Below are 21563 nucleotides of genomic sequence, written 5' to 3'. Positions count from 1 at the left end.
TTTTTCATGGGTGGGCAAATCTGCTGATAAATAGGATTTGGATAAAGGAATTTAGCCAAAGTTTCAGGCAGACACAAGATGCATTAACTGAAATCGCACTTTTTTTGCCCCTCTCTATGTGTATGTATGTTAGAATTCTGAACGTGCAGGGGATTTTTGCTTCTCTCTAAGCACAAAGCATATGTTTTAATTTCCATCTTGGGATGCTTTCAGTTACGTTGACTTTTCTTTGCCAGTTAACGTGGTCAGGGTCATGACAGATTTTTTTTTTCCTTGCTCAATGGCACTTTTCAAAAGTCATAATTTCTTCTATGCAAATGTCACTGATTAATGATTTTTGTTTTCTTCTCAGGAATGTTGGAATGGGTGCCTGCTCCATGTTTTCCCGTGTTGGTGGAATCATTGCTCCTTTCGTCCCTTCATTGGTTAGTCTGAACTTCTCACTGTTACGTATATTTTTGTTGTGGCTCTGATGTATCAGAAGCTTAGAGGTGGGAATATTTTGGATAAATTATGTATATAAACTAAGATATGTAAATTGCATGTCTTAACAGTATCGTGGTAGGCCAAAGGCATTGTGATATAATCTGTGTGATTAGACAAAAACTCAACATTATTTAGTTCAGAAGGTGTTTTAGCCCTGTAAGAATTTTGAGACTTAACTAGTGGACTTCAGCAGTATAGTAATTTCAAAATACCAAGATGGTGATACCTGATTTTAAACCATAAGCAAGCAATAGCAAAACCCACATAGTTAAAAGATCTACTGCATCAGGATAAAGCATACGGGCTCAGTAACTTGTATTTCTGAGAATAAATCAGTTTTACTATCAGTGCATTTCACTGAATATCTGTGGATTATAATTATCAGCAAAGTGGTTTATCTTTCAATGAATGAAGATGATGATGTGGGGACCTGATATACTGGCAGGGCTTTTGAGCACAAACTTCACAGCAGTCTGTCAAGGCTAAGAAAAATTCTGAAGAATGAAACATGGGGATGATACTGTTACTTTTTTTCTATGTTCATAGTCTTATGTGTAAAAGAGGTAAATGCAGGTAAAAGAGTGTGCCAGTTTTTCACACAAACTGCTTGCTGAGGTCAAGTGACAATTCCTTTAATGGGGCAGATTTCATCTGGAATAACAAGATGGCAAATGGCAGAGGAAAGTTATGTCAGGCAGAGGGCTAGCAAAAGGGCAGATGAGCACAGTGAGCCTTTTAGTCTGCAGAATGAAACATTGGGTAGGTAAGAGTGCAAGCACCTCTGGGGTACAACAGGCAAAGCCAAGATTGGTGCAGGTCTCCCAGGTAGATTTAATAGGCAGCTTTTATGTAGCAGTTGGGGCAATCCATTGTGTTGTATCTAGCAGAGATTTAGCACTGCAGGAGACACAAATCTTGGATCATCGTGTTTGAAGGGATCCCATGAAAGTGGAAATAGCTCTGTTTAAATAACAAATGAACATTGATTTGAGGAAAGAATTAAGTATTTTTGTGCTTTGGAATTTCTTCAATCATTTTAATGCATTTTCAGTATCTTTTTTTCTGGGGATCTTATAAAAAAGGTGGGAATGGGACAAGTTAATTGCTGAGATAAGAGATGAAATGTTCCTCTTGCATTTGATCATAGCTTGTTATTTTCTCAATGTAGAATTGCTCTGTAGTATACAAAGTGAGTTTTTGAAACAAACAGCTAAACTCTTGCCTTTTTATATGTAAGCCTGCTTTACTGGTCGTCTGAAAGTGAATGTACACATTTTGGAGCTATATTGTAGATGACTCATATTTTTGCACACACCTTTCCCCAGTGTAGTTTTGCTTGTAACAAGCCATGTGAAAACGGGGACAGGCATCAAAGGAGGAGTATAAACATTGCTTAGGCTATCAGGGGTGATGACAGGAAGGCCAAACCTCAATTGAAGCTAAAACTAGCGAGGAGCATAAATATGGATTCCATCAGCTAAAGGAAATTCAGAGAAAATGTTTAGCCTGTTGTTGAATGGGATGGACATCCTATTGGTGGATGAGATGGAATAAGCTGAATTACTTCACACTTTTGCTTTAGCCTTCATAGGCAAAGCCTGACCCTAAGACTGCATATCAGCACAGTTGAGGAAGCAGAGGGCCAGCAAACAGTGGAGGAGCAATAGGTTCAAGAACACTTAAAGCTGAAAGCTTTCCATTCCAGGGGGTAGGATTCCCTAAGAGGTGGTGAAAGAGCTGGCTGTGATAGTAAGGCAAGTGTCCATCATCTGTGATAAACCATGGTTGTAGAGAAAGGTCACTGATAATTGAGGGGTGTGGTAGGGGAGGGGTGAGAAGCTAATGCTATGTGCCTCTTTAAGATCAGAAAGTGGATCCAGGGAGTTACAGGCTGAGCAGCTCAAACTCAGTATCTGAGAAGGTCATGGGACATGACCTCTCAGAGTCTGTTTCTGAGCATGTGAAGGCCAAGAAGGTAATCAGGATCAGTGAACATGGATTTACTAAGGACAATTCATTCTCAGCCAGTTTGATTTGATAATCAGCCATTTCATCACAGAAGGTTATATGGATGAGGAAACAGAGGAGAGCAAGAAAGGCTTTTGTAAGACTTTTGACACAGTCCCGAAGCATTCTTGTTTGGAAGCTGAGGAAGTGTGTCCTGGATGAAAGGAATATTAGATTTGAATGTTGCATGGACCACCAGGATCAAAGGGGTAGTGACAGGCTCAGTATTTGGTGGCTGGTGAGAAGTGGAAGATAAGACAGAATACAACCTCCTCATATTTTTAGAGGATGCAAAATAAGGAGGAGTGATTGGCACACCAAATGGTAGATCTTGAGTCCAGTGGGACCTTTTGGACCAACAGAAATCCCATGAAGGCCAACAAGGAGAATAAAATTCTGTTTCTGGTATGGACTAATTACATGGTCGGTACAGGCTGGGAACCAGCTGGCTGAGTAGCAGCCTTGCTGGAAGAGACCCAGGTACAACAATGGATGACAAGTTAAATGGGAGCTAGCAGTGTCCTCTCATCACAAACAGACAAACTTCACACTGAGCTACATCAGGCCCTATTCAGTATGTGGCCCACAGATTAAGTTCCCTCCCAGTTCTAGAGGGATGTTGAAAAATCTGGGGAGGGTCCAGTGGAGGGTAACTAAGATTGTCAGGGGCCTAGAGTACATGGTTTCAGATGAAAGCTTGAAGGAATATTGCACTTCTGATCTTCCCAGCAGTGTGGAACAGTTCAGCAGGGGTTAATGGCCACAAGTTTTGGCTTGGGGTTAGATAAAAAGACTATTTTCCAAATTTCCTGAGAGGCTTAATGCAGCCCTGGAACAGCCTACTCAGAGGGTAATCTCCATCCTTGGAGGTTTTTTCAATATTTGGTTACACAAAGCTATGATTGACCTGGTCTAGTGTTGGCTATAGTCATGCTTAGAGTAGGTGGTTGGCCTAGATGACCTCAAAAGATCTCTCCCATCCAGCATGTCTGTGATTCTGTGATATCTCTTCCATACTACAAAGTGATGTTGCGTTTGTTAAAAAGGACATATGTTATAGACAAGAATTGAGTATAAATTCGGCAGGCATTTCTTTTAAAGTCCATCCCAAAATCTGTGTGGATCTAATAGTATTGATAAGATACAATTGACAATATCGGTTAAAAAAAAAAAACAAAAAACAAAAAACAAAAAAAAACAAAAAAAAAAAACCAAACCAGTAGGATTGGTAACTTTTATGCTAAATATGAACACAAACACTTGCCAGACGCAATGGTTGTAAAGGTTAAGTATTTTAATATGCAATATGAACTAGAAGGAACCAATCTCACCCTAACTCTCTCTTCTTTTTTCCAGAAATCTGTACAGTGGTCTCTGCCTTATATTGTGTTTGGAGCGACTGGTCTTTTGTCTGGGCTCTTAAGTTTATTGTTGCCAGAGACCTTAAATAGCCCTTTGCTAGAAACTATTTCAGACCTGCAAGTATGCTCGTATTGGAGGCTGGGTGATGAAGCCATGTCATTGCAAGCCCTAGATGGCTCTCAGGTATATTCATTTTTTTTCCTAGTACTTTTCTGTTGTGTTTATTTCAGCTGTCAGCTTGAATATGCCACTCTAAATAGAATTAGGGTAGTGATTCTTGGCCTGTGGAAGGTAGGCCCCAAGGAGATACAGAAGATAGTTTAGTAACCTTACCATCATGTCTGAAATGTTGTCTGGAAATGCAAGTTGAAACATAGCTGGGTTAATTCATCCCTTCAAGGCCCAAAGCTTACAATTTTTTTCTTTGGGATAAAGGACTCAGTGGTGTCTGTGCCTCTCTAATCTCTGACAGATTGCTGCAGCATACTTCATGCAAAGATGGCCATTGAAGTTTGAGAAGCCTTAGATGTTAACAAAAACAGAAGCCTGTTTGTGAAGGGCTGTTCTCAAAGGCAGCACACTATACTTCTGCCCTGACCTGCACTGGCTGTTCTGCAAAGTCGATTGTTAGGTCTATCCTAGAGAGTCTTTAAATGGGTTAAAGCTAGACTAACCTCTGAGATCTGTCCCACTGATTCTGGGAAATGAGATTAGTTGAAAATGTTGGAACTACAAAACTCCCAGGCATAAGCATAAATAAATGTGGCAGCAGCATGTTTTTCAGTGAGGTTTCCTTGAATGTTGTTTTTTCATATCACTTTATACTTCATTTTGTCAAACTCCTGGACACCTCTTGAGGTGTGTACATCTTCCAGTTGTGTGGAGGTTTTTTTTACATGGCTGCTCCTCTGAGAATGGAGTGGGATTAGAGAGAAGTAGCTATAGAGCTGGGAGTGGGGCATTTGAATTTGGGTAAGGTTTTAATGTTTAAATCCTGGTCCCAAAATTTTAAGTATCAATAATAAAAATTGAATAAGTGGTCAGAAGACTTGAAGGGCAACTCATAACAAAAAATGTTAGTTGTCCCATTAGGCTGAAATGAGACAGGATCCTTATAACACCTTTTACTTTCATTTGATTAATTTTTGGTCAAGCAGCCTGAGATTCACAGGTAGTCATAAACGTATTTTCACAGAAATCAGGAGGCAGAGTAACATTTATTTCTAGAATGAGAACAGTTGCTTCCTTTCAAAGGCTTCAACATATTGCCTTGTTTACCAATTTTAGCTGTAATAATTCTTGACAGGACAGCACAGTTTAGTGACAAAAGCACCCTTGAAGAAAGCTTGAAAGAGGCAGCCCTGTAACAATTAATTTTCTACTTTAGCTACTTTACATGCACATTTTATAAACATTTTTAACCATACTGGATAATGTGTTATGGCACCACATTTTTGCTGGGTACACAAATCCATCATATATATTTACATCAAGTTTACACCAGCTGTTATTTTGGTAATTACATTATTATTACATCTTAACTGTGCAGATGGTTTACCAACAAAAAACAATTCTAGCAAACAGTGCAGGTGTTAGACTTAGAGGGGTAAAGTCACATTTTTATTTTCCTTTCTAACCAAGTAAGGTCAGCATTACCCTTTGGGGTGACAAGTATTGTCTATCAGTAGTTGCACAACTTGGTTCACTTATGTCAAGCAGTCTTCTCAGGTTTAAATCTTCCCTGCTTACACTTCTGCAGGCTTCTTAAAAATCCCAACCTGAACAGGATCCACAAAAAAGAGGAGAAAAAAAAAAAAAAAAAAAAAAGAATGTTCTACAGGAACACTTTTCCCCAGATGGATTAAAATTATTGAATCCAAATGAAAAAAAAGTTGTTCGTTCAGGCCTGAAGTAATCCTATAACTTCAGTGAAGTTATAGCTGGAATGTCTGTGACACATTAGGGGTTTATTTTAAAGCTTACAAAGAAAGCGCTGATAAAATGGAAAGCTGTTAAACATTAACCCTGTTTGACAAGGCCATGGAGAGGTCTTATGAAGCTGCTGTAAGAAAGATATAGAATTGATTTGGCATACCCTGAATTCCCCCCGTGGAATCCATTGTCCTTTTGTACCACTTTCAGAATAACATGCATTCTGGTTGCCCAGAATGGAGGTTTTGTCCCTGTTAATGTACATGAGTGTGATATTCAAGTTGGACAGCACCCAGTGATAGCCTGACTTTCCTCAAATAATTTTAGAAATCCAGAAAAAAGCATACCATGATTCCCTTTATATCTTCTGACAGGTCTTAGTGCTCAAACTGTTTGAATTTCCTTTGCAGTTAACGTACATCGCTGTAGCAAAACTCCTCTGAAGACAGATCTAAAGCTACAGATTTTGCTTGCGTAGTACTGTCAGTCAGGAACATGATTTCCATTTCTCTATTTTTTTTTCACCCTCTCTCTCTCACCCTTCTTTGCATTTGACTAGGCAGGCAGAAGTCTTAGGGTAGATGCAAGTATACTGGAAAAAAATCCTAAATACTCAAACTAGATAGTTTATACTAGCAAGAGTATCTTTTTAAGTGGAATAATTTGTATCAGTTCCATGGAAAAATGCTACACTGGCCAAATAAAAATCAATTAGTTGTAATAGCTGACTTTTATATCACATACCCAAACTAATTATGTTTTTAAAAGGACTCTGGCTGGAGTAGGTATGCCTCTAATAGGGAGTTTACTTTCTGTACATATGAAGTGGTAATGTTTTTTCCCTTTTCCATAACACCTTTAGTTAGTATTGCAGGGGGATCTTTTTAATTAAAAACTTGCATAGGAAAATGCCCATGCTACACATGGAGAAGTAGTAATTCAGGATGGAGAAGCTTTTACCTAATCACGTAATCTGTGTGTTCTGAGCCTCTGTTTCCAGTAGCTCACCACAGAGTAGGGACCTTAGACTTAATTTAAGAAAGCTGAGCAGATTATCACTTCAGAACCATTCTAGCCAGTCTCTCTCCTGCATGTATTCTCTAGTGTACAGATGGAGCAGAGAAGGTCCATCCACTAGAAGCCCATCTCTTTTAAAGAGATTTTGAAGAATCAAGGACACAAAGAAATCTTAATTAGCATAATGTCTTTTACAAAGTTTTAATACAGTGATTTGACCTGTCTCTTCTTACTTTTTCTCTACCAGCATTCCAACAGAAGTGTAATGGTTCATGCTCATGTATTTTGAGATTGATTTAGTGGCTTCTGTGCTAACCAATGACTTCATTTTTGTTTCTAGTCTGGAGACAAAGACAGTTCTGCAGGGAGTGGAAGTGAAGATGAGGAGTTTTATGATGCTGATGAAGAGACTCATATGATCAAGTAATGAAAAGAAGAAACACTGGCCTGTTTTATGCCTTTTCTTACTTGTCCAATCAGTCCAGCTGTAAGATGAGTATTGGGGACCTCACCTGTCAGGGAATGTAATTGGCCAAGTGCCTGTGTTTTTCCTGACTAGGGGAGAGGTTTGAGTACTGTTCAGCCTAATTACACCACTGATGCTCTCCATACAAGACAGCCGTGCAAATTCTTGTGGTTCAGAATGACAATGCACAGAGCACATGTGAAGCTAGGTGAGACTGCAAGGGTGGGATCATGTATTTCTGAAGCCTAGGATTACCTAGGCTTAGACAGATTCAGACAGATCATCAAAGCACATGTTTGTATTTTATTTTCAAGGTGGTTGATTTTGATTCAGTATAAATTGATAAACTTGAAAACATCCACTGGGGGTTGTTTTTTTTTTTTTTCTCTGTAGAGTGAAAGTGGTCACAGAATGGGCTCTGTGCTACTCCAATGGGAACAAATTCCTGAAATTGTATGCTAAAATGGCTTCTGAATATTGAATGGGGGGAGGCAACTATGAACATAAGGTGTCTCTCTCTGCACACAGACACCTGTATAGAGTTACAGGGTGCAGCTGGTTAGTCATGAGCTGTGCATTAACTTAGTGATAATGGAAGGCAGGGAGGAAGGACTACAGAAAAGAGCAACCATAAAGCCTGCAGATGTAAAGGACATTACTGATTTTTTTTTTCTGTGTTTCATTCACCAAGCATTTTCTTGGGCTGTCTTATGCCCACATGTTCCCCACATCTCAGCACTGCTGTTTATAGCTTTGCCTACTTTTACCTTGTCCTCACTTTGCCATGAATATTGAAGCTCAGCAACTTCTCTGTGCAGTGAAATAATTCTGTGAAAGATATAATTTCATGGGTGGGACATAGGTGAGGTATTTATCACATACTGTGTGTGTGAGGTGTGTGTTAGAATATATAGCTCATTTTTGTGGACCTATCTGTGTCTCTATTTCTGGAAGAAACTTAACTCTGAAGTGGTAAGAGGGGCTATGGGTTGCTGTTACATTTTGGAGATTATTGCCAGGAAGCTGCTAGTATTTATTTAAAATTCTTGTGTGTAGATAAATTTTTCATTTAAAAAAAAAATGGGGGGGGGGGCAAACCTCTTTGAGACAGCATTTGGTTACTTGATATTGTTTCTTAAGCAGGTGCTTGCTCAAGCACTTGGTTACTTGACCTTGTTGAAGAAGACAACTTCACTCTCCTGTTTACACTGAACTTTCTGTAAGTGCTTCATTAGAGGGATATGGAATCTTGAAATAGGAAACATGAACATATGAAATATTCCAACTACAAAGATGAGGCCTTACAAGGATTCAGTTTTCTTGATTACATTGTCATCTTCATCCTCTAACCTGTGGCTTTCTATTTATTAAGATTGATTTCCATAAAATGTTTGTTAGTCTTTATACGTGGAGTTCCTAGCAAAGTGCCATACAATGACAGCAAGTATATTGTCAGGCTTGCTAGCCATTTTTGAGGATGTTAGACTAAAAAAAACTGGATTTTAAAAAAAAAAAAAATCGAAAAGCTGACTGCTGAATATTTTCTGGTTAAACTGGGAAGCTCCTGTACTCTGAAAGGAAGTGAAAGTAAATAGCATCTGAAGTTTGCAGCTAGCTGCTTGAACTTTGTTCACTGGAAACTGTAACACTGAGCAAAGTGCAACTACCCTGGTTGGTGTAGAGGGCAGCCCAGAGACTGCAGGCTCGCACATGCAGTACTCCCACTTGGCCTGAACTTGATCCAGGCATTGACTGTGAGCAAAGTTGGGAACTTCAGTCCCTATGGACAATGTGTCAGTATTGTGATTTTTGCCTATGTTATGAGCTTCACTAGAAGAATTGCAGCCTGTAGTCTTCACTTTGTTTTTTTCCAGACTGTTGAATAGTTGTAGGTGTGGCAGGGCACTTTTAAGCCCAGCCAGATAGTCTTTCTGCCTTATTTGGCCCTTTTGTATGCAAGAAAATTGCTCCAAATAAGGTACTCAGAAATACTTGGAAAGGTTGAATCTATTTGTTCAACGAATTTTTTTAGTTTTGCATTCATATTCTGAATTATGGACAGCTGAAAAACGACTTTTTGTTTTGTTGCTGATGGCATCTAAATAAATAAAACGTGCTTACTTAGAAGCAAACACTGGTAAGCCTGGCATTATTAACATGCTGCCAAGACCCAAGAGGTTTTTTTGGGTGTTTGCTGCCTCTGTCCCTCTTTGGACAGTAGGTGGAGTAGGTCACCTGAGAGGCAGGACAGGAACTGTTAGCCTTCCTCCCTCCATAGTTTTACTGATGTTATCTGCTACTGGCAGCCCTGGTCATGCCATGGGACACCTCAACATAATTTTCATTAGAACAGTAGGATGCTGTAATGGTTCAGGTGGAGGAGATCACTCTTTGCAGGACCTGAGCTGGATTTGGTGACAGTCCTCAACTTATAACTAAACTTACCTCTCCACTCATGCACTTTTATGTCGTAAGTATACGTATGTAAAATTGCAAAAACAAGAGTGAAGAAAACATCAGCAATTTTTTTTTTCTTTCCATAAAAGTTGCTGCTCTTTTTTTAACTTTAAATCTGTCCCATGCTTGCGTCTTTGGAATTTTAAAGGGCAGCATCTTTTTTGTGTCAACCATAGGAACTCTCTATTGTTACTTTCCCTGGCCAGTTAATTCAGAAGTTTTATAGGAGAGAATCCCTCCAGGAGGAGCTCAGCAATGTAGTATCAGGCTTCTTACAATTGCTTGCTCTCCCCCTCTGTGTTCTGAAGTCCAAATCCATTAGGTGCATTAAGTTTCTTTTCAGAGAGGTTTATTTTATAAGAACTGGCTTTCTGGTACAGAAACCTGTAGGATCATTTTTTTCTTACCCATAGGGTGTAATGCTTTATAATATTGAGATACTTGTGCTATATGTAGCATTCACTGGGGAGAGATGCTGCACAGTGTTTTGTAGCCTATGTGGTCAGCATTTTTCTGTATCTAGATGGAGAATTATTGCTAAGTAGAAGTTCTTCAGTTGAACAGTGTCTGCTGTTACGGGTCTCACAACCATGTTACTTGAAAGCCCAAGTCAGAAGGTCAGAGAGAACTTGTGACTTTGAAGTTATATGTAAGCAGTCTGCATAGGCCCAATTAATAAATCTCAGTATTTGGGCAGTAAGTTTGCTTTGCGGAGCTACTGGAGAGCAGAGGCTGATACAGCACTAGATCTATCACAGTTATTACATATTGTAATGCTAAGAGTCTGAGACCCAATATCCTTGCTATAGTTGAGTGAAGTATGACAAACTTATCCCACACTTTTAGCTAGAGTAGCTTTGTATACTAAGCAGCATGTACTGTTAACTGGTTCTTGTGTTGCACAGGCACTAGGATACCTACCCCCAGGATAGGAATTCCTTCCCTGAATTCCTTTGGTTTTGTAGCTGTCTTTTTTTTTTTTCAGCCAGCTCACTTAATGGGATTATGCTAGAGATGAGAGAGGCTTTCCTGTGGTCCTGATTAGTCAGATCTTAATACTGTCTCAGGTGAGGTATGTTTGGGATTCTGCTGTCTGGGGACCTCACAAGTGATACTTAAATACAGCTAGGAGTGAAGGAGAGTGACAAGTCATATGGGACAGCATGCAGGAGAATTAGCTGGAGGGAGTCAAAAGAACAGAGGATTCAACAGAAACACTTTAGGGCAAGGGTAAGTGAAAACACAAGATAGTAGCGATTGGGTGGAAATACCCTTCTTGCTGCTTGTGTTGACTTGAAGCTTATCCTTTCAGAGCTAGCATTGTTTCCAGGATGTCCTATTGGGGACACCAGTTTCATAATTTCCTCTTTAATGGCAACTTTGTTCAGCACTACTACTTTAGTGATGAAACATTTATTTTGATCAATATAAAATGTGGCACGCTTCAGTTTTCTTTTGGACTCAGCTTTTCTATGAAATGGCATGTCACTAATATCATTAAAATTTGTAAAGCTCTCTTTTGGAGAATACTGTATAACTGGTCATCGCTTAATTTGCCAGCTTCCCTTTAGAAAGATAGGAAGACTAGAATTATTTGATGCATTTTTGTCACACAACTTCTTGTGAAGTGATACTTCAGCCTTCTAAAAGGATTTTACTACCTGGCTATTTTTGATAGGCTGAAGAGAATAGTATAGGGAAGCGATTTGACAAGTTTATTTTTTAAACTCTGTCCCCTGAAAACAAAGCTAGTGCTCTCCATTTAGGGATTGGAAAAGTGCTGTTCAGATACTCCCTGACACACCAGAAACTTAGAAGCTCTGTGTTAAAGGAGGGCCACAGGTGGCTCAGTGTTCAGGTCAGGGTGCTGAGTGAAGAACATGTCCATACCTCTCCAGAGACACCTAATTAACATGGACCAGGTTGTAGCTAGTTGCCACCTTTGTTACATCAAGGCTTTAAGGATTGCAGCCATATGCTCCTCTGCTCATAATGCACAATCCATGCCAGGGTTTCCGGACTGTATGGATGTACTGTGGTTAGCAGAATATCCTTTGCAGAACCATGGGGAATGCAGTTGAGCCGTACATTTTCCAGCCTATTTCACCTAAGCATATAAAAGCACTTCACAAGAGAATGTTTTTGTTTACTGAGGAAAAGGGGAAAGTGAGGAACAAACTTACTTTTCCTAGAGTGTGTTAATGGAAACATTTGAGAAGACTCTTGTTCCTGAGTCTTCTGCACAATCACCGAATGCAGATTTGGTTAGTGTTATTTTGTTTTAGCTGAAGGATGGTGTGTTATGTATACCTTTTCCCACCCTGTTAGAGCATCTTTGATCATGCTCTTTGGCATAGCTGAATCTAGGCATCTGTGCATGCAAGTTGTGAGCCGTGCAGTAAATATGTCAGAAAAGCCCAAGAGCGGTGCTGTCATTTGATGGTGGAAGTTAGTCTGGCCTGACACACTTAACGCCTGTGTCAGAAATGTCTATATTCAGCTGTTTACCAAACAGGAGACTTAGGGTATAGCTATAGTTTGAGTCTCATTGCTTGTATCTTACTACAAAATATATTAAGTGGAAGAAAAATACCTACATAAGAAAACTTATGTGACAGATCTAAATGTAGAATTGGAGGGTGAACAAATTTACACAGAATTTTTCCATGCTATGTATTTTTAATGCCTTGTCCAGTCTATTGTAGCCTTCAGATTTTCCAGGTGCTACTGTTATTTAAGTCTAATAGAGATGGGCAAAACTTTCACCCTGACAGTTTGAACTTGCTGAACTCTCTCATCTTATTTTTGGTACTACTTGCTGTTTCTGTCATTCTGAAAAAAGCTCCTGTATTGCCTAATGGGGAACAGATTTTTCTGTTCTAATTTGAAGTGCCTGTTTTATAAAAGTCGTCTTTAATTTCCTCAGTCAACTTGATATGGGACTGTGTGTAAAGTAACATCAGAGAATTGGATTATATAAGTGCCAAAGACAGTTTTTGCTGGAAAGCAATGGTCCAAGACTAGTTCTAGCTGCATTCATTTGGAATTCTTCCATGCAACCTGCTAAAACTGGTATTTACAAGTATCTCTGGAGCTGTAGGGGACAGAAAGAGTCTTACCTTTGTTTGCTTGTCTTTCATTGCTCAGTTCACTTAAGTAGCTTTTGTTTCTCAGAAACCAAAGAAATTAAATGAAGGATTTAAGATAAAGTGTAGGTTTTGTAGAACATGCAGAATACCATGTAGCCATTATAGAGAAATCTGCAGAGCCTGTTTGCTTCTGAGTTGCAAATGTCAAAGCTTACTCTAAGACTGATAAAACCTGATTAAAAACTGCATGTTGGAATTTGTTAGTTCATTCATCAGCCTTACAAATTAGCATTGGTAATAACAGCTGACCTGGAGCTTCATAGGATCTAGCAGATTTCTATAAAATGCACAGTCTGTTTGAGGCATTGCTAAATAATGTCTAGAGTTTAAATCCCCATTACAACTAAAATTCACTGCAAGTCAGTCCTATCATGGCTGCTTGTTTGCCAGTAAATAGGCAGGTGGCTAAAAGTTTGTGCAGCAAGAGCTGGCTGCCCCCAGAAGAATGGTTTAAAATAAATAATCTGCTTTCTCCAGTGTGTATGCAGAATAAAGCAGGATCATGGGGTGTCAGGGTCCTCTCATATACAGCAAGCTTATAGAATGGCATATGTTTAAGTAAGTACTTGCCCACCCTCATTTACAAAAGGTTTGTAGAGGAAACAGGTCTTTAGCATGCATGTTACTGCTTCCTGCCAACACATCTGAGGTGCTCATACTATACCTACTTTATCAGGAGGCAGGCAAAAAGTATGGCAGTAAGAAAACCTTTGCCAATATTGGAAGTTATGTTTACTTAAAGATGTCCCATGAGAGGTATCTGGCACATCTGTGTTCAAACAAAATGTTTTTAAATGGTGAAAACTTGATTGGGAGACAGGCATTTCTGATGTTAGTTTGTAGGAAAAAAAAAAAAATCAGTGTTGCAGACACTGATGAAAATTGTTATAGAGCAGACAACTGCTGGGTGATTTGTGATAAAAGAATTTATTGTGGTTGCTGTGATTTCAAGTATGCCTCTAAACACTGATTTAGAGTATTTGTCACTCCTCAAAGTCTAACCCAAATTTTATTTTGTTCTTGTTAAAATTTGAGTAAGTCATGTAGACACTGGAAGTATATTTTTCGTATGGATACTTTTATTGCACTACCTTTCCTTCCAGAATCTAATAATACTTTGATTTTTTTTTTAAGCTACCTCTTTATGTTGAGCTTTTTTGTCAATTTTGTATTTAACTGATTTTTAGGAAACTACAAGATATTTCCTTTTTTATTTATGTGGGAACCCATGACTTAAAGACCACAAGTCCTCCTTCTGTTTAAAGTTTTTCTTAAAGGCCTTTTAAATTCAGTTAAAAGACTTAAGATTTTGAAGGAGCAGAATAATTACACACTTAGAACATGGGTTCTCCTGTATGTACTGTTTGCTTTTAAAAGGGCCAGAAAGCCCTTAATTTAATACTAACCTCAGTTGAGGACATGACTTTTCAGGGGCAATAAGTTTTGAGTTGGGGAGTTCTAATCAATTTAATTTATTGCCAATTAAATAGCTTCTAGTTACTGGTTTTGGTATTGAAAGAAAAAAATACATAAAACACTTAGGGAAAACACTGCTGCTTTCTTCCAGAAACCAGTCTTCCCTCTCTCTCCCCATGCCATCCCCCACCCCACAGTGGTCTCCAATTCCTTGGCTGCAAGTTACGCTCAGTCCCCTTCAGCAAGGCAACAGGCAGCGCAGGAGATTGGGATCGGTCTGCTGTGCTTGCTGTTCTCTCACTGCTCCTTGTTTCTTACTCAATTGCTCTCGTGTGGGTTTCTTCACCAGCCGCAGTCCCTTTAGAGTTGTAGCTTCTTCTGAGTCTACTCTCAGCCTATGGTTTTTCCTTTGGCATTTCTTCTGCTCAGCTGTCTCTCCTTTCTGCTCCTCTTGTGCTGGCATGGTCTTATCTTTTTTCCCCTCCTACTGCTGTAGCACTGTAATCTCTTTTTCTTGGCATTTACTGCCCTTTCTTAAACATGCTTTTGCAGAAGTGCCAGAAACTCCTCTGACAGTGTTGGAGTGCAGTGGGTCAGTGCCCACTGTGCCCAAGAGGCAATGGACACTAACTGAAACACAGGAGGATCAATCTGAACATAGGGAAGCACTTTTTTACTGTGAGGGTGACTGAGTGCTGGCACAGGTTGCCTGGAGAGGTTGTGAAGTCTCCATGTGTGGAGATATTCAAAAGCTATCTGGACATAGTCCTAGGCAGCCTGCTTTAGTAAGTGGTCCTGCTTGACCAGACGACCTCCAGAGGTCCCTTTCAACCTCAGCCATTCTGTGACTTCTGTGCTGTCTGTTGCTGAGCTGGCTGGGACCAGCACAGGGCAGTCCCTGGCCTCTTCCCACACAAGACACCCTGCAGCTCTCTCACTACCAAAACCCTGACAGTTATGCTCAATACATGACTGTACAGGGTTTTCTTGCAAATCAAGTCCTTCAGTTTGGGCTGACGGTTTTTGTGAGTGGTAGTTGGTACTGTATTCCCTTTCTGTGTTACTGTTGTCTTAGGTCAAGTAAGTGAAACTCCTAAGGATATAATCAGGCATTTATAGCCAAGTTCTGCGTCTGGTTACATTTGCATCCCCACTGATTTCAGAAGACAGAACTTAGATCTCCACTTGACCAGAGAAGCAGCCAAAGGGGTAAACTACTTTCTTTCTGCTCAACCCTTCATTATCATGAAAACAAATCTTTGTATAGTCTCTATATTCTGTAAACTGGCATGAGGAAACAATACAAAGTCTAATTTGAATCAACAATCAAAAGTCCTTGCCAGCTGAGAGTTGAGTAACCGGAAAGGGGGGAATAGATTCACTGCTTCAAACAAAAATCAAGTTGTGTATAGTTGGTGTGTGTATTTTTAAATATTTAATTTGGATTACTTGAATACTAAGTGTTATGAGCCTTCCCACGTTAAAATGAGGACTGATATATTTCAGAAGTACTTTCTCTTCTTTAACTGTATTAGTGTGCTGTTGTTAACTCATAGTTGTACTGCTGGAAAGTCTGTTTTTAGAATACTTGATCTGAGAAGTCACAACTAAAGAGAGCATAAGCTTTTCCACAATAGACCTTTTATGGTGGTATACTCATATGTTCTGTGAACAGCTGTTGGATCTATCTTTTTAAGATGTTCTTTGCCATAGGTGAGGGGCCATAACAAATGTTGAAATGTTCAGAATAATTGCACTTATCTATTCTGTTTTCTTAATGTATTTCCTATGCATACTGCCTTACCTGTATGTACTGTACTTCACTGGAGGTACGAAAGGTAAATATCAGGTTCTTAATTTATAAAATGTAAATGAGTTTTAAAAATAATTCTGTAATACTACATATTTTCCAGTGATATCTATCTTCTAAGAGAGGGTGATGGTGGTAAGCCCAGGTGAATTTAGTAAAAAATTAATATTGGTGGTCTTTACATTCTCACTTAAGTTCTGACTGATTTTGATAATTTGAAATATATTTTTTCTTTTAAGATTTTTGTAGAGGCTAACCTATGTTAGTAAGACAACTTTTAGGTGATTTGTAACAGCTCTGATACTGCCTCTGACTCATTCAGTTCATATAACGTCTTTGTAACTTATTTTGTGCCTTTTCTTCCCCTGACACAAAATATCTCAATAAAAACAAGCTCTTTTGCAACACTGCAAACCTATTTTATTGTACTGATTTTTTTTTTTTTTTAACTTGCCTGACCCTTTTGTTTTGTTTTCTGGAGGGGGCTGAAGCTCTCATAGTAGAATAGATATTTATAACGGACCCTGCAGAAGAAAATTGACAAGGTGGAAAGCAGGTCATTTTGGAATGGCAGCGCTACAAAGCGCCTGGGAAACTGGGACTGTCAGTACTAATCAATATATTCCACCATATCTATCACAAATCATTTCTAACAAAAACCAGCACCAGTGGAATGTGAGAATCAATTTACTACTGGCTTCAGTTGTCAGTTGTGCTGATTGATGTTGAAAGACTGGAAACACTTTGGGGGGTTTAGCATAGCAAAATGTCTGTGGTAGTGTTACTAACATTTGGGGGGGGGCGCGAGTTCCCATGAACACTAGCTGGGCACTTAACACCCCTTCTTTAAAGTGCTATGCAAATGCACAAAAACATAGTCCCTGTCCTCAGGGCTTCTGTCTAAACATCTTGGCAGGGAATGGCAGAATTTGAACATTTGTCTTCATTACCTGGAAATGAGGTGATAAATAGCTTGACTGCATTTTCTGTCCCCTGTCCAGTGACAAAATATTGTCTGAATCTGAAAAAAAGTGACTGTGGGAAATGGGGATCAGTGCTCCATTTTAAACTGCTAGGTACCAGAGCTTTCATACCTCTGTATATGCTTAAAAAAAAAAAAAGTAGTTTAAAGATTCTCCTTGAATACCTAGTCCCTTGAGCAGATGCCAAAGCACTTCATCTATCAGTATTTTAAAGTGTACATACTAAAGGAGACAGGTGGTCTACATGGCAGATAATATTACCAGACCTTGTGTTATGTTGCATTTTACTCTTCCTCAACATGGAGCTAAGAACAATAATCCAGCCAGACTCCCTGTTCATCCTTCCTGGGCACAGACCACTGCAAAAGTCATCCTTTGCTCTTGTATTGCTTACTGCAAAAGAAAAATGCAACCATCTTAAGTATCTTTTCTGATTGTAACCAGATGTAACCAAAATGATTAGTTCGTTCTTCTGTAACTAAGCAACATAGAGATAAGAGCGGGGTAGACAATACTTTAATGTTGTGTTTGTACACCAATGGCTATGGATATGCTACTGTGCCCAAGGACAGTTGGACAAGGAGTAGTATGGACATGCTGCTATGTTCCCAGTACAGCCCCAGCCCATCTGGACAAAGAGTCGAGGGTGGCTAGAATAATTGGTTTGTGTTAAGGGTGCCAAATCATTGTTAGGGACCATGCACCATGAAGAAGGGAAGCAAGTTACATAAGCAAGGTGGGATTGTGCATGTCCAGAAGAAGGGGTCAACTAAAGGACACACCTGTATGACCACCAAGGACCACCAGAGACCCCCACGGAAGCCCCTTGGAGTTTAAGGATGCGTGCGTAATGAACATGCGAATGCGATAATTAGTTCTGGGAAACAGAGTGAATATGTATGATCATTCTGGGAAATGTGATGCATATGTATGTAATTGGACAATATAAGTTTTGGTTGATGTAACCTGCGGTATGCACGCTAGGTGGAACGATCCCCTGTGCATCCGGCACCGTAATAAAGAATGCCCGCTTCTTAATACTACATTGGTGTTAAGGAGTTTGATTCCCGATTTTGGTGACAGTTTTGGCACCTCAGATGGGACTCTGCTTCTGAATTTCAACGGATCCGAGGGATCGCAGGACCTCCAGCTGGCACCGAGGGATTCTCAGGGAGAGCCTCCCATCCCCGGACCAAAGAATTCTGAGCAAGATCCCCTGGAACAAGGTAATAAGGCATTCTTTCTCAGTATACCGGTAATAAGGGTTGGTTGCCTGTCTGTAAGGTGCAGCGAAAGCTACGCAGGGTTGGGCTAAAAAAGGTACCTAAGGTAGCTAATCTCTGCTAGGCGAAAGCCTGGGGAGCTCTGGCTTAAAGGGTTGGCGTTAGAGTCCCCTATAAGGTTGTGGGTTAGAGTCCCTCTTAAGGGGTCAGAGTCCCCAACTGGCTATTGGTCTTTGAATTTTGGTCTGGATATTGGAACTACGCAGTTGTTGTGCGTTTGGATATAGTTTTTATGGTTTTGTGTTGTCATATTGGTTTTTGAATTTTGGTCTGGATATTGGAGCTATGAATTTGCTGTGTGTTCGGATATAGTCTCTATGTTTTTGTGTTGTATTACTTTATAATGGGAAGTCAGCAGTTGCTGGAAAGGGGGGACCTGAGAACATCCCCTCTAGGCTGTATATTAAGGCACTGGAAAAATCTAGGAGGAGATCCATTAACTTGGAAACAATTGATTGAGTATTGTAATCAGTGGTGGCCACTCTATACTTTAGATAGTGGGGGAAAATGGCCAAAGAATGGTACACTGAAGTATAATACCATCTCGCAATTAATGCTGTTTTGTAGGCGGAAGGGTAAATGGGATGAAATACCTTATGAGGTTTTTATTTTTCGCTTTAAGAAATCATCCAGAGTGGCAAAAACAGTGTGGGATTATCCCGCAAGATTCTATGGTATTGACTTTGGAAAAAAACAGGGAAGGAATAAGAGTTTAAGATGATGTTGCTCTGCCTGTAGCATTGGGAAAAGGTGTTTGAAATGTGGAAAGGAAGAGGACGGAAAGCAAGAATAGGTAGGGGAAGGGGAAGAGGAGGACCACCAGGAGGAGCAGCACCTCCCTTTAGACCTCCCTGGCTGGCAGAAGATCAGTGTGCTGTCTGTAAGGAGAGGGGGCAATGGAAAAGGGAATGTCCCAAAGTGAGAGAATTGGATCCTTCGCTCCAGGCAATTAAGTTGATGACTCTGAATGATGAGGACTGAAGGAGACCAGGGGAGTCAACCCCAGCTGAACGCCTGGTTACATTAAAGCTGGGGAATGATGAAGTAGAATTTTTAGTTGATGCAGGGGCAACATATTTGGTATTAAATATATGCAAAGGGGGGTTTAGTTATAAAACTATAAGTGTTGTTGGGGCAACATGGCAGAAGGAAAAATAGCTGTTTTAATAACCTTTGAAATTCAAATTGGGAAAGCAATGAGTAACTCATCAATTTTTGTATATGCCAGAATGTCCATCATCTTTGTTGGGAAGAGGTATATTGAGTAAATTGAATGCACAAATAATTTTTAAAAATGGGGAGACTCACCTGTTAATACCCAAATCAAAAGCTGTGGAAGTGAGAATTTTTATGTTACAGAACACACCACGACCGAAGGAAGAAACTCCTGCAGAAGTGGAGGGTGCAGTAACACCCTTGGTATGGGCTAGCGGAATCCCAGGTTGGTCTAAATTGGCGGAACCAGTAAAAGTTGTTCTAAAACCTGGAAGCAAACTGGTAAGACAAAAACAGTATCCTATTAAGTGGGAAGCTAGAAAAGGGTTGGAAGAATTAATAACAAAATTTTTGGATTATGGATTATCGATAGAGTGTGAATCAGAGTATAATACCCTGATATTGTCAGTGAAAAAGCAGAATGGCAAGGAATACAGGTTAGCTCAAGATTTAAGAGCCGTGAATCAGATTGTTCAAGACATTCACCCAGTAGTAGCTAACCCATATACCTTGCTGACATCTTTAAAAGAAAAACATAAGTGGTTTACTGTACTTGATCTCAAGGATGCTTTCTTCTGCATACCTCTACACAAAGATAGCCAGGCATATTTGCCTTTGGGAAAGCCCCACCACTGGACGCAAGACACAACTCACCTGGACGGTGCTACCTCAAGGGTTCAAAAATAGTCCTACAATATTTGGTAATCAGTTGGTAAAGGAACTGAAGTGTGGAAAAAGGAAAATTCAGAAGGAATAATATTGCAGTATGTAGATGACATCTTGATAGCAGCAGAGACTCGAGAGGACTGTTTACAAGTGACCATCAGCTTGTTGAATTTTTTGGGACAAGCAGGATACCAAGTATCAAAAAGCAAGGCCCAGATTGGGAAAGAGACTGTGATATATGTAGGCTTTGAAATTTCACAAGGACAAAGGAGACTGGGAGCAGGCAGAAAGGAAGCAATTTGTCAAATTCCAAAACCCAGAACGATACGGGAATTGCAGACATTTTTGGGTATGGTCGGGTGGTGTCGATTGTGGATCCTCAATTATGGATGTTAGTAAGACCTCTTTATGCAGCTTTGAAAGGATCCCAGGAGAATCACCTGTTGTGGACACCTGAGTGTCGGACAGCTTTTAAAAATCTGAAGAAGGCTTTGACATCCGCACCTGCGTTAGGACTCCCAGATTTAGCAAAGCCTTTTGAATGTTTGTACATAAGTGATAACATCTTGCTTTGGGTGTGTTGACTCAAAAATTAGGAACCTGGAAATGGGCCGTTGGGTATTTTTCTAAGCAATTGGATAATGTTAGCAAGGGATGGTTGCGAGCGGTGGCAGCAACTGTACTCTTAATCCAAGAAGCAAGGAAATTAACCATGGGGCAGAAAATTACGGTTTATGTCCCACAGATGGTAATTTCTGTCTTGGAGCAAAAAGGGGGGCACTGGCTGTCCCCAAGCCGCATGCTCAAATACCAGGTCACTCTCTTGGAACAGGATGATGTGGAACTTAAAACTACAACAGCAGCGAACCCAGCAGTGTTTTTGAGCTCGGAAATGGGTGAGTCTTTACACTGTGATTGTTTGCAAACTATTGAACAGGTATATTCTAGCAGACAGGACCTGAAGGATGAACCATTGCCTAATCCTGATTTGGAGCTGTTTACGGATGGAAGCAGTTTTATCTGAGATGGAAAATGAATGGCGGGGTATGCAGTGGTCACCACCACCCAAGTGATGAAAGCTGAAGCCCTCCCTGTGAAAACATCAGCATAGAAAGCAAATTAGTGGCTCTAGGACAAGCTCTGAGAATTGCTAAAGGAAAATGGGTGAATATCTGGACTGATTCAAAATATGCATTTGGCATGGTTCGCGCACATGGAGCTATCTGGAAGGAAAGAGGACTGTTGTCAGCTCAAGGATCGCCCATTAAATACAAGGAAGAAATTCTCCAACTCCTCCAGGACATCCAGCAGCCC

At 40.0% G+C, this 21563-nt stretch overlaps 1 protein-coding gene across 2 annotated transcripts in view; it reads left to right on the top strand.

Moving 5' to 3' along the window:
• Positions 1–7629, top strand: part of SLC22A15 (solute carrier family 22 member 15) — a 40818-nt gene extending 33189 nt beyond the window's left edge. For both annotated transcript variants that reach the window (XM_072881758.1, XM_072881747.1), the window contains exons 10-12: positions 353–425; positions 3850–4038; positions 7145–7629. In XM_072881758.1, coding sequence (XP_072737859.1) covers positions 353–425; positions 3850–4038; positions 7145–7231 — 349 coding nt within the window. In that variant the 3' untranslated portion in view covers positions 7232–7629. The remainder of the gene's footprint in view (positions 1–352; positions 426–3849; positions 4039–7144) is intronic.
• Positions 7630–21563: the final 13934 nt, after the last annotated feature.

The sequence above is a fragment of the Ciconia boyciana genome, chromosome 1, assembly GCF_034638445.1.
Source record: "Ciconia boyciana chromosome 1, ASM3463844v1, whole genome shotgun sequence".
Taxonomy (NCBI): Eukaryota; Metazoa; Chordata; class Aves; order Ciconiiformes; family Ciconiidae; genus Ciconia; species Ciconia boyciana.
The sequence above is the reverse complement of the archived record's forward strand: the minus strand, read 5'-3'. Positions and strand labels throughout refer to the sequence as shown.